Here is a 12554-nt window from a genome sequence, read left to right on the forward strand (position 1 = left end):
GTGACCCACCAGACAGGCCTGCTTATTTAGAGAGAAAACAGAATTGAAACTTTAGTGGAAGAGTCCTTACTACCAGAGGGCATTCAGATATTTCTGTTCTATTTTATTTGGTAAAGATGCTGGTTGCAGACTTAACTGGATGGGTTTCACAACTGGGTTGTTGACCTGCAGTTTGAAATTCGTGGCTTGAGGAAATGGAGGTCTTCCCTTGGGCTAGGAGGGCATGCCTTCCAGGACAATAACACCACGGCCACCAGAAACAAAACAAAACAGCCTGTCTCAGTTGCTTCTTTATAAACCAGGACCTGGCCAAAGGTAAAGAAGAGGGAAAGAAGGTCTGTGTTCTGGAGCTCACCACAAGGAAAGGGAAAAGAAGGCTGAAGGAAGCCTTGGGTAATGGGGGAAAGCTGGAATGGCTCACAAAGCTGGAAACTTGACTCTCCAACCTCTGTGGCTTTTCATTACGAAGATTCTTGTCTTTTATCATTGATGCTTGCTCCCCATCTACCACCCCAAAACATTCACTCATTGCTTCCAGCTTGTGGGTTTAGGGTGGGGGTGAAAAGCAAGCCCAGTCTTTCCTGCCTCCCTTTCTGGAAGGCTTCCAGAATACTCCACACACCCAGCCTATGGCACCTGCTCTTCTCCCCCCCCCACACACAGTTATTGGATGTGTTACTTACTGTCTGAGGAGTCCTGGTAACAGAGCTTATGTGGCCAAAGACATCCATACCTAAGGAGATAACCATCTTATCGTTAACCACAGGGCTGCAATTAGCTGATTGTCCTCTGCTCTGAGGTGGGGGAGGTGACTTGAACCTGACCTGGTTCTGCTTTTGCAGCTTTAGCTGGGACCTGTGAGGCGTGACCACAAAGCTGGAAGATTCTTGGTTTTAATGACTGCAATTAGAGTATGTCAGATGTGGGCCTCCCGACAACTGTAGAGAATCACTGGGGAAGGTTTATTGAAAATGCAGACTTGTAGGCTCCCTCCCTGGGTTGTCTAAATCAGCATCTCTGAGAGCGTGGCCCAGGAACCAGTATTTTAAACACATTCCCTAGGTTACTGTGGTGCTCACTGAAGTTTGAGAACCCATCACCTAAGAGTCTGAAAAAGCTTCAAGCCCTAAGTCAGAGGGTGCCAGTCCTGGCCACATCCCACAACTTTAAAGGGATTTAAACCCTTTAAAGGGTTTAAAGGGAACTTTAAACCATGCTTAGAGCCATTGTTAACTTGTCCCACCTCCAGAAGACTTTTGGGAAAGATGGTGTTTAGAGCCACTCCTTTTGTTTTGTATCCAAAATAGTATATCTGTATATAGCTTGTCCCTCAGTTGCCAGGTTAGCACCCAATGACTCCTAGCTGTTTCCATAGGTCATGCCATCTTGTAAAGAGATGAAGATTTGCTTCCCTGGAGGAATATGCCGCAGACGAGGGTTTACCAGCAAGAGCATTTTAAAAACAAGTGTCTGGTCTCCTTAGGTGGTGTTTAAATGCTTTAGATGTGTGCAGTCTGTCATCTGTCCTGCTGAGAGGCAAGATGGCGAGGTGGGAAGAGCCAGTGAGGGCAGAATCCCAGCTTCTATCATGCAAGGGCTAGGAAGGCCTCGCTGAGGCTCGGTTTCCTCATCTGTAAAACTGGGGACCATAAACCCTATGTTGAAAGGTGGTTGTGAGGAAAATGTCATGTGCTTGGCAGTATTTGATACTGTCCATTATTATTACTTGAAAGGAAGACCTATTTGTTTTCTACATTGTGGCCAAAGAAGGAACATGGAGTAAAGTTTAGTTGAAAAGTTGGGCTATTATCTTGTATGGAGAATGTGTGGAAAATTTTGAGGCAAGATACTAGTAAGTTATACATTTCTGGTGAGTAATTATGTCTCATTAAAGGCATCCTAAGGTTTGAGAGGCCATGGCCACTGCTATGGGCTAAAGTTTATCTTTCTGGAATTCTGGCCTTTGATGAGCTCTAATGGCTATGAAGGATGGGAAACTTTAATTGCTGTGGCCCCTTTGTGGGAGCCACTGCCTTTCAGTAGAGAAGCTATGTTTTTATTTACCAATATATTTACTTAGATATTGATTTTCTGTATATAATTTTGTGCCTTTTAACTTTTTCTGTGAAATATAACACCCAGTAACCCATACAGTAAACGCTTGTGTGTGTCAAGAAACACCATGCAAGTCAAGAAACGGCACGTTACTGCATCCCTGCCAAAACAGAGTTTGCAAAGTGTGAACATCTAGCATATATTTAACTTGATTATGAGGGACCAGTTGGAGGATGGAGGCTCTGACAGGCACAGGTGATGCCTCGTCAGTGAAAGAAAGTGCTGCATGCACAGCTGGTTAATGCCCTATGTGTCCCTAAAACCATAAACTTTGGAGACATCCTTGCTACAGGCAGAAAGAACTCCTTTGCATTTCTATCAGTCAAAAATAATTAGCGGCTTATATTCCTTAGGTTACCTTCAGTCTGTAGAGTCTGGGCCTAATCAGTAGTAAATGGTGAAGTCAAACAAAATTCCAGCCCCAGAGTCAAATAACAAGGAGACCGGTTTGTTGAGCAACGCTGTAGCTTAATTTTTGAAACTACGTTATTCTTTATAATTTTAATCTGTAACTATGTATTTCTAAACACTATAGCTTTAACTGATTTTGTACACGGTAGCGTGTGTTCTTTTATATCTTGCTTCCTTTGGGCAACATAGGGTTTAAAGATTCATCTACATGTTCGTATGTAGCTGTAGTTCATCCTTTTTCATTGCTGTATAGTATTCCATTTTGTGCTTATACCACATTTTATTGATTCTGGTGTAGACATTTGGATTGTTTCCATGTATGTGGACATATTTGTACATATTTCGTAGCATTAGTGTGGATGGAATTGCTGGGTTTTAGAGTGTACATTCCTTCAACCTTACCCAATAATGCCAAACAATTTTCCAAGCAGCTGTATGGATCTACCCACCCGCCAGCAGTAATGAGAGTTTCCATTGCTCTACATCCTTAGATTGTTCGTCTTAACCATTTGGATTGTGTAGTGGTATTTCATTGTGGTTTTAACTCGCATTTCTCTGAGATTGAGCACAGATTCCATTTGTTTAAAAAACAAAATAGTTTTAGTCTCTAATAGGGAGCAGTATTAGATGTCGGTTGAGAACTAAAGATACAATGTTAGAACTGGCTTTTGACTTATGTACTTCTTAACCATCTCTAGAGCCTTAGTTTCCCTATCTGTAAAACGGGGATGATAATGATACATTTTTCTTGGGCTGGCTGAGATAAGCAAATGAATAAAGCATATAAGAGAACAAAAGAGGCCCTCAGCAAGTGGGAGATGTTATAAAAAGAGATCCTGGCTCATGAGTTGATTATTCCATTCAAAGCCTGATGTTCCCTCATTAGCTGTGATGTGGAATCATGTGAGAGCAATGTGTGGAGTCAGACCTTTGTTTTTCGCCACAATCAGGAGAGCAGGGGTTTCAGAAAAAAGAGAACATCAGCTAGCAGAGAAAGTGTATTTTCTTTAACTTTGGAATGGCCCCTCAACTAGTCACCCTGCACGTCTGGCCAGCAGGGTCCTGGATGTATGGGGGGGGGTCCTTAGGCCTGGACCCCTCAACCCACGTGCACCTGGATGTCATGAGCAGTGTTAGCGCGTGGCGTCCTTCCATGGGGCCCCAGGACAGTTCCTAAGCTGGGGATCTGCTGACATTTCTGGGCTTATTATGAGCCCCATTCAGGGCTTTTAGGAGATCAGAACTTTGCTGAGCTTGGAGCAGGGATCAGCCAAGCCCTTAGAGTCTGGAAAATGTTTCTCCCCCTTTCAGATGTGCTAACACCCTTTAATGTGCCTATTTGCTTCTCAAACCATTAGGTGAGTCAGCAAAATAATAACCCAGTTTCCTCATTTGCTGGGGAAGGGAGGAAGAGGAAGTTGAGAGTACTGACATTTTATCCAGGTGGGCCCAGGCAGAAGGGACTTGCAGCCTCAGCCTTCTCAGCCCTTTATCTGCTCTGTGCGGCCTCGCCTGAGTTCACATGTCTGCCATCCTCTCCTCTCAAAGTTAGGGTGACTTATGATTAGCATCCCTTTGAGAGGGAAAGGGGTGCTATGTGTATTTATTCCAGAACAGAAGGCATGAAGCAGGACTAGTGGCAGACTTGGGTGTGTGGTCACCCTGCTCCATGCCTGCCCTCAGGAAGGGCTGTGACTTTGTCCTTGTCACAGCCTCAGCCCTTACTGAATAATGAAAGCTCTGCCTTGGGAAGTCATTTCACTTCTGGGCCTTTCCTGTAAAGTGGGTGTACCTGTCCGACTTATTCTTCGGGGTGATTGTCTTCAGGGCCAAGGGAGATAATACATGAGAGCCTCTGTGAACTTAATGTGAAGAGCTGAGGAAATGTGAAGGTTATTACTGTTAATAGCAACAGGTGGTACCTGTATCCGTGGAAGAGGGTTCTTTCGGGTTCAGACTGCCACTATGCCATCCACCTAGGTCAGCTGGCCCTAATTTTATAAACATTTGTCCACGTGTAGTGGCTTTTTAAGGAGCAAGATCAATTCCACCAGCCACTTGTGAAACACACACGTGTCCAAACTTGCTTTCAGCTCTAGAGTTTGGTTAGGTTCCTATAGCTGGTCGGGAGCCTCAGGACCACCTGGGAGCAGATGGTACCAGGGCATTATTTACAGATGAGAAAACAGGCGTAGACAGGAAGGGACTCGCCCAAGGTCACATGAGTAAGTGAAGGACTCACGATATCCCAGGGACGCTGCACCCGTGAGGAAGGACTGCATCTGTGGGACGCTGACAGGGGACAGCACCAGGCCTTGGCTGGGACCAGACACATCCTCTACCCCAGGGTTCTCTGTTACTCCTCCACTAATGCAGGTGGTCACACCCACAGAAGGGGGTAGCTGGGCCTGTAGCATCAGGGATACCTGTCCCCGTGACTCACCTCCTGTCACTTTCTAGGGTCCATGCAGGCTCGTCCCCCACCCCCAGGCTCTGTCCAGCTCCACATATGCACTTTCCCTCCCCTGGTCTCCAGTTCCTGGTCAGGCCTCTTTTCATTAATAGAAAGTAAACATGGAAAGCTGCACTTTCCCACCCCCAGGACAAAAGTTGGAAGGATATTTGCCTTGTGAGCCTAGAGGCCACAAAAGGGGTGTCTCCTCTCCTTGTCTCCCCGCCCCCCCAGCCGCCCCTGGACAGAGGTCACTGAGGGAGTGAGTCTGGGGGAAACTCACCTTTTGCCCTTGCCTTAGGAATCTGAGTGCAAGCCACTGGCCCTGTGTCTTGAACACTTCACTCCTGGGGGCCCTTCCGAGTGGGAGTTGGGAGATCCGATGGTTTTTCAATCTGGCCCTTGCTGGCTGGGATAGGCTCAGTCTATTTTGCCGTTTGGGTGTTGCTTCCTGATTGGGCATGAAGGGAAGAAGCAGGGAGAGAAGAGGGCTGGTCTAGACCCAAACCCCTAAGTGAGGCTCTCTATGCCTCTAGACTGGACCCATCCTGGGCTTTGCTGCTGCCCCGCCTGTCCTCCCATCCCAGGCTGCAGTGGGTAACCCGCGCAGGTGTTCCCAGTTGGCCACACCCTCAGACCTTTGGCTCAGCTACTAATATGTAAACAGTGCCTGGCCAAAGAGTTAACTCTTGCCCTCCCTGCAAAGCAGATGTCCAGGAGGGGGAGAAAAGGCAACAGAAAAAGTGGGAGTGGATGGCAAAAGGGGGCTGCCTGAGCTGGACAGTTCCTGTCAGGCCTCCCCAGAGGTTCCAGGGCCCAGTCACGGTTCCTTCTCCTCCAGGAGACAAAGCAGGCTTTGCCCCACTCCTTACCCTGTCCCTCCTCCTTTCCCCCATTTTTCACTGGGAGAAAACAGGGTAGGGTCCTGCTGAACAGGGGAACCAGCTTCCAGTCAAGTGGTCCAAGGCCTGGAGAGGATTCAGGGCCTGGATTGCCTAGGACAGGACCGATTTTTCTCATTGTCCTGCTTTCTGAGTTTCCTCTGGGGGTGAGGGGGAGCTTTTCTATCACTCTCTGTCCTACTTCCTCCCCAACCCCCAGGCCAACCCAGCACTCCCGGAACACTCAAACCATGGGCCATAACACATTTCCTTGGTTGCTCTCATCCCCACCAGTTTCTTCTCTGAAAAGTGAATGGACCCCATCAGGGGTCTTCAAGGTGGGGTATAGGCAATGTGCCACTGAGAGGACAGGGGGAAAACCTTAGAACTCCTGGCTCTGGTTCTTTTCCATCTCATACTTTTTTCATTCATATTTTTTGGTACAAGTTTACAATATACATTCCATATTTGTAAAGTGATACTTGTGAATCATTTATAAAATAGACCTAATTTGGGAGGATTATGCTAAAACATTTTACCAATAGGAGTATGCAAGTATTTGGGCAAGCAGGGATCAGCAAACTTTTTCTGTAAAGGACCAGAGAGGAAATATTTTTAGGTTTTGTGGGCCTCATGGCCTCTGTCACAGCTACTCAGCTCTTCAGTGATAGCGTGAAAGCAGCCATAGGTAATAGGGAAATGAGTGGGTGTGGCTGTGTGCCAATAAAACTTTATTTCTGAACACTGAAATTTGAATTTCTTAAGAAATTTCATGTGTCATAAAATATTATTCCTATTGATTCCCCCCGCCCTCCCTCAGTATTAAAATATGTAGGAATTACTTTTAGCTCATGGACCTTGAGCAAGCAGGCTGTATGGGTCGTTGAACCATAGTTTGCCGACCTCTGCTTTAGGTCACTGGTTCTCAAACTTGAACCTGCTTCAGACTTACCTGGAGAGCTTTTAAAAGCTGCATCGTTCAGAACCCCAGCCCTGATTTTGTCGATTCTATGGAAGGTTCTGGAACCTGCATTCTAACAAGCAGCTCAGGTGGGTGGGAAGCAGATAGTCTGAAGGCCAGGTTTTAAGAAACACAGGTCGGGAAGGTCTCCAGGGTATTGGCATGTTCAGTTCAGCCAGCCCTTCCCGAGTGCCTGGGCAGTGTCACTTCTCTGGGCCTTTTTTAAACCCATTTTTGGAACCTGACTAGAGGAGGAACCCATCTTCAAGATGACCCGCCCTCAAGGAGGTCCTGGCACTTCTTGTCCCCACAGGCTGGGCTCTGGCCGTCGCTGCTGCCATCCATAAGAGGCAGAATCACCTACTGATGAAGAATACAGGCTCTGGAATTTGCGTGATCTTGGGCAACTCGCTTTGCCTGTCTGTCTTAGTTTCCTTCTTGTCTGTTAAATGGGGACTGTAATATAGCCCCTCGCAGATGCTGACAAGGTCAAATGGGCCGTGATGTGGACTATCTAGTTTAGGGCCTGACACCTATGAACAGAGTTACTGCTATTGCTGTTCTTGACCAGGGTGGAGGCAGGGCCGCCCCTGCCCGCCACAGGAACACAAAAATGACTACTCATGGGCCGGCCCGGTGGCGCAGGCGGTTAGAGCTCCATGCTCCTAACTCCGAAGGCTGCCGGTTCGATTCCCACATGGGCCAGTGGGCTCTCAACAAAAAAAAAAAAAAAAAAAAAATGACTACTCATATTTGTACAGTGCTTTCGTTTACCTGGCCCTTTTCCATCCGTCCATCCATCCATCCATCCTCTGTTTACCCTTTTCCATTGCATCCTTCAACTACACCTGGAGTAGACACTGACATCCCATTTTAGAGAGGGTGGAGACTGAGGCCCGGCAAGGTTTACTAGCTTGTCTAAGGGCACATGCTGGTTGTGCCCCCACAAGAACCGGGCTCTCTCTACCTGGAACCGTTGGGAAGCCTCTCTCATAACAGGATCTTGAGTGACAACAGGAGGGAGCTTTGGTTGGTTTACTGTGGATCCTTTACCCAGCACTTTCTACCCCTGCAGATAAAATACCACGAGGAGTTTGAGAAGAGCCGCATGGGCCCCAGCGGGGGCGAGGGCATGGAGCCTGAGCGCCGAGATTCCCAGGACAGCAGCAGCTACCGGCGGCCCCAGGAGCCGCAACAGCCTCACCACGTCCCGACCAGCGCCCCAGGTGAGCGTGAGGCCTGTGGGGGAGAGGACCTGAAGCTAGGCCAGCTTCAGGATGGGGAGAAGCCTCATTTACACACTCACACACATCCTCAGGTCCCATCCCCACTGAGGGCATGAGCACAGCGCCTGTGCTGGGCCCCCAATGTGATGGGGGGAGACACAGCCCCTGCTGTGGAATACAGAGCACCTACAAGTGTGCACACACAGACAGAGCCTTTGAGAAGTGCGGATTGAGCAGGGGTATAGGGGGTGGAAATACGTGATAAGGGCTTATGGAGGAAGGGAAGGGGCTCTGGCAGGGGCTGGGTTTGGCAAGACAGTTTCTGAGACCTGTCTCCCCCCATCTTCCAGTTTACCAGCAGCCCCAGCAGCACCAGGCGGCCCCGTCCTATGGTGGCTACAAGGAGCCTGCAGCCCCAGTCTCCATACAGCGCAGCGCCCCAGGCGGGGGCGGGGTGAGTAACCAAGGCCAGAGTGGAGAGGTGGGAGGTTGAAGGTTATAGCCCTGAGGCCTGGAATGGCTAGAGGTGGGTGGGCCTACGGAAAGACATAATTCATTGGCTCTTCTTAGAAATGCCACCCAGGAAGCCTGGTGTTCCCTGACTTTCGACCCCAGCTCCTATTGTCCTCTGCGAGCACAGATGGGTTTCATGTGCTTTTACTGGACATTTCCTAGAGCTTAAGCATGAGACTTTGGCTGAGTCGGAAGGTAGAACCTGATAGAAATCTCTTGTGTCACCTGGAGATTTTTCTCCCAAGAATAGGTCTTTGTCCTGAACTTGGGAGCGAAACCAGACTTATTACAGCTTAAAAAAAGGAAAAAAGAAGGCTGGTGCTTACAAGAGTACAGATAATAGTGTACAGGGCATGCCATATTTTTAAACACTAACTGGCATCGTGTCCGTTGGCCTTACTGCTTTCCTGTTCTGAGAGGTGAGGCAGAACTATTGTAACCTCGGTCCCTGTCTTGTGCCTGCCCCTGAGTACATGCCACGAACGGTGGAAAAGGGTGATCGCTCCCAGAAAGTGAGACACAGAGGCGAGAAAATTTGTGGCAGAGCCCAGCCCTTCCTTATCTCCCAGATCCCAGCTCACGCTCACACGGGCTCTGTTCCCGGAACCCAGAGAGTGAGAAAGAAAGGCTCAGGCCCTGGGCCAGCTGGGCCCAGAGCTGACTGTGCCCCCATCCCTGCAGAAGCGGTACCGTGCCGTCTACGACTACAGCGCTGCCGATGAGGACGAGGTCTCCTTCCAGGATGGGGACACCATCGTGAACGTGCAGCAGATCGACGACGGCTGGATGTATGGGACCGTGGAGCGCACCGGTGACACGGGGATGCTGCCGGCCAACTATGTCGAGGCCATCTGAGCCCATGGGGCGCCACCTGCCCCACCAGTCTTCAGTGCATTCCACAGCATCGCATCCGTCCTGGGCGTGACCTGTCCACCTGTCAGTGTCTTTGTTTTTTTCAATCTGCAACAGCTTGTTTATTCCCACCCTCCTCCAGCTTCTTTTGCCAACTGAAGCCTTGGTCTGCCACTTTCGCAGGCTCCTTCCTCTGGCAGGTTTTCCTCTTGACCAACTTCTTGGTTTTCTCTCTGGATGGAACAGGTGTGGACCTCTCAGGGGAAGCTGAGGCCCGTGAGGCTGGTCTGGAATGGGAGACCCGTCAGCTCCCAGGCCTCTGCCTTCTCTCTTTGCGGCCCCCTCACATTCTCCCACCCACCTCCTCATATACCCAAACATTCCTGGGTGAGCCCCAGGACTCCTAGGGGAGGGGCTCCATACATTCCTGGGAGTAGGACCCCACCGCCCTTGCCCTGGGATGGTGTAGGTACCAGAGTGAGGGCTTTGCCTCTGCTTCTCAAAGGTGGGGCTGCTGGCCCTCTGAGGGTTCCCTCACCAACCTCTCCCCCTCTCAAGGACAACAGAGGAGGGTAAAGTTCCCGCTTTGGGGTTCATTCATCCTCCTCACACATGTTCCTTCTTGCACTGTGATTTTGCTCTCCTGTACACACAGACCCAGTATGGATGAGAAGCTCCCCAGGAAGTGTGTGGCTTGGGTCAAGTTCGGCCTTTCTGACGGTTAGGGACAGCTGCAGGAAGGAAGGGGACATGGTGTTCTCTCCTGCAGCCCTTTTTCCTCACTCCCACCCCCAACCTCCTGGGACCCTGGCTTGCCTCCTTGGCTGGAAGCCATGGTCCTGAAAGGTGGGGCTAGGAAGCCTCAGGCCTCTTGGACTTCGAGGCCCAGCCCCCGAGAGCTGGGCTGGGTGGGTCACTCCTCCCTGTTCCTCATGGGAAGATGTCTCTGGCTTTCTGTGGCCTCCTCCCCGGCCCGCCGCCGAGTGGACCAGAATTGTGCAAAGCCACAGCCTCTATCTCCAGAACTTAGTGTGTGGGGGAAGGAGCATGTATGTGTGTAGGTGTCTGTGACAGGCTAATGTGAGCATGAATGTGAGGGAAGGGGCAATGTGTGGCCTGCTGGAGTCTCTAGGCTTACGTGAGGGTGTATAGAGCTATCTTCCTCTGATACTTTCTTCAAAACCCATAGTGAGAGGGGAGGGCCCTGGGGGAAAGACGTTCCTTATGTTTTCTTTGGAGTGAAAATTCCTCATTTCCTTCTATCCCCAAATAGAGGAAGCCCACCCACTCCGTTTTGCAGTGTCCAAAGGATTGGTGGCGGCTGATATAGCCTGCTGGGGTAGGGATGGGGGGAAGTCTTCATGGCTCCAGTCATATTCTCTTCCCTCATTTCTGTCCTGGGCTGCACAGTAGGGGCCAACGGACCCTATGACATTCACGCTATGGAGGCCTCATTCTGGGGGACTCTTCCACTAGGCCTCCCCCTTGCTTACCTACAGCCCCCTTGAAGCATTGGGAGAGGGTTCCAGGGCTACAAAACTGGAAGCACAGACCCCGGGATAAGGAAGGGAAAGACGGTGCTATCTCCAAGTCCTTTCTGTCTCTCATTGGGGGCTGTGACAATCCTTGCCTGGCTTTATTCATCTCTGGGCTTTCTCATCACCCTCTGGGTCACCCCTCCCTTCTTTACCTTGAGTGAACTCAAGCGCCACATCCTTGTCGCGGTACAAGGCGGGTGGTGGTGGGGAAGGCCTGCAGGCAGTCAGCAATCACGTCCTCACTGCTTGTGAGTTAAACTGGGAATATTTACCCCTAATCAGAGAGCTGAGGAAAATGGCTGTGGGGGAGGAGCCACTGCCTTTTCCGTCCCTTTTCCTGCTTGGCCCCAGCCAATCTGACTGCAGGTGGAGGATCTCATATTGGGGGATGAGGGAGCAACTTGGGGAGCCTTGGGGGCAGGCGTTGGTCCCTTCTGCTTCCTCTTGATCTCAAAGCACAACATTGATTCTGGGGCCAAAGGTCAGAGACACATCCTGTCGGAGGACCTGCGGTTGGGAGGGTGGTGAGAGGATGGGAGGAGGGCCTGAGAAGCAAGAAACAACCTTTTCACTCCGCTTGATTTTTCCTTCCAAAATAAGGCAAGCCAGCCACTGGAATCCTGCTGCCGGGCCCTCTGCTCCTCCCATCCTAAAAATAGGGGACCTTTTCTTACCTCCAGAGAGAGGAGGGACTATCACACTGGTGCTGAGGGACCCAGGGTCTTCTGGGAGTCCTTGTTCCTCTCCAGAACCTCTATTTCCTAGAAGAGCACAGAACCTGAGAGCAGGGCCGAGTCCCTGGTCTTTTCTTACAGTTCACAGAGGTCTTTTAGCCAATCTAATCCGAGGAGAGAAGATACAGCAGAGCTAGAATGTGAATATAACATTAGTGGACCAATAATAAAATGCAAGAAGCCCAATGGTGAGAAAAGTGAATTCTCTCAACAATGCTTTCTGTTTTCTTCCTCATGTCCCTCCAGGGAAAACTATTGCTTAATTTTTGCCTTTTTCCCCCCTCACATATGCACTTTTGGGCCTTTTTTTTTTTAATAGCTGGGAAAAAAAATATACCACCCCACAAACCTGTATTTAAAAAGAAACAGAAATGACCATGTGAAATTTGCCTCTGTCCAAACATTTCATCTGTGTGTGTGAAGCAGTCATTCATCTTTTTATATGGGTGGTTGTCTCTTGGTCTGTTTGGTCCCCTCCCTCGTGGGCTTGTGCTTGGGATCAAATCTTTCTGGCCTGTTATGATTCTGAACATTTAACTTGGACCACAAGTGAATCTTTCTGGTGACTCAAATAAAAGTATAATTTTTACCTGCGGACTTGGTTTTCTCTCTGGCTCTGAGGTGCTGCTGTGTGTGTGTCCCATCTGTTTGGGGATATTGGCCTGTCACCCTCCTGGAAGCCCTGCCATCCTTCGGGGAGAGAATGACCAGTTTGGAAACTGTCAGCCTGGAGCAGCAATTTGCCTTGGCACTTACTTCCTCCTTGTCGAGAATTCCCCACCAGTCTGCTCCTGGCTATATCCCTTTGCTCAGCGTGGTGATACTCCCAGAACCTTCCCTGAGCTCCCATATTCTCTTACTTTCTGACTTC

At 49.6% G+C, this 12554-nt stretch overlaps 1 protein-coding gene across 1 annotated transcript in view; it reads left to right on the top strand.

Moving 5' to 3' along the window:
* LASP1 (LIM and SH3 protein 1) overlaps positions 1 to 12280 on the top strand; it is a 36086-nt gene extending 23806 nt beyond the window's left edge. The window contains exons 5-7 of the mRNA XM_081028860.1: positions 7896 to 8046; positions 8397 to 8500; positions 9241 to 12280. Coding sequence (XP_080884986.1) covers positions 7896 to 8046; positions 8397 to 8500; positions 9241 to 9414 — 429 coding nt within the window. The 3' untranslated portion in view covers positions 9415 to 12280. The remainder of the gene's footprint in view (positions 1 to 7895; positions 8047 to 8396; positions 8501 to 9240) is intronic.
* Positions 12281 to 12554: the final 274 nt, after the last annotated feature.

The sequence above is a fragment of the Rhinolophus hipposideros genome (genome assembly GCF_964194185.1).
Source record: "Rhinolophus hipposideros genome assembly, chromosome: 20".
Taxonomy (NCBI): Eukaryota; Metazoa; Chordata; class Mammalia; order Chiroptera; family Rhinolophidae; genus Rhinolophus; species Rhinolophus hipposideros.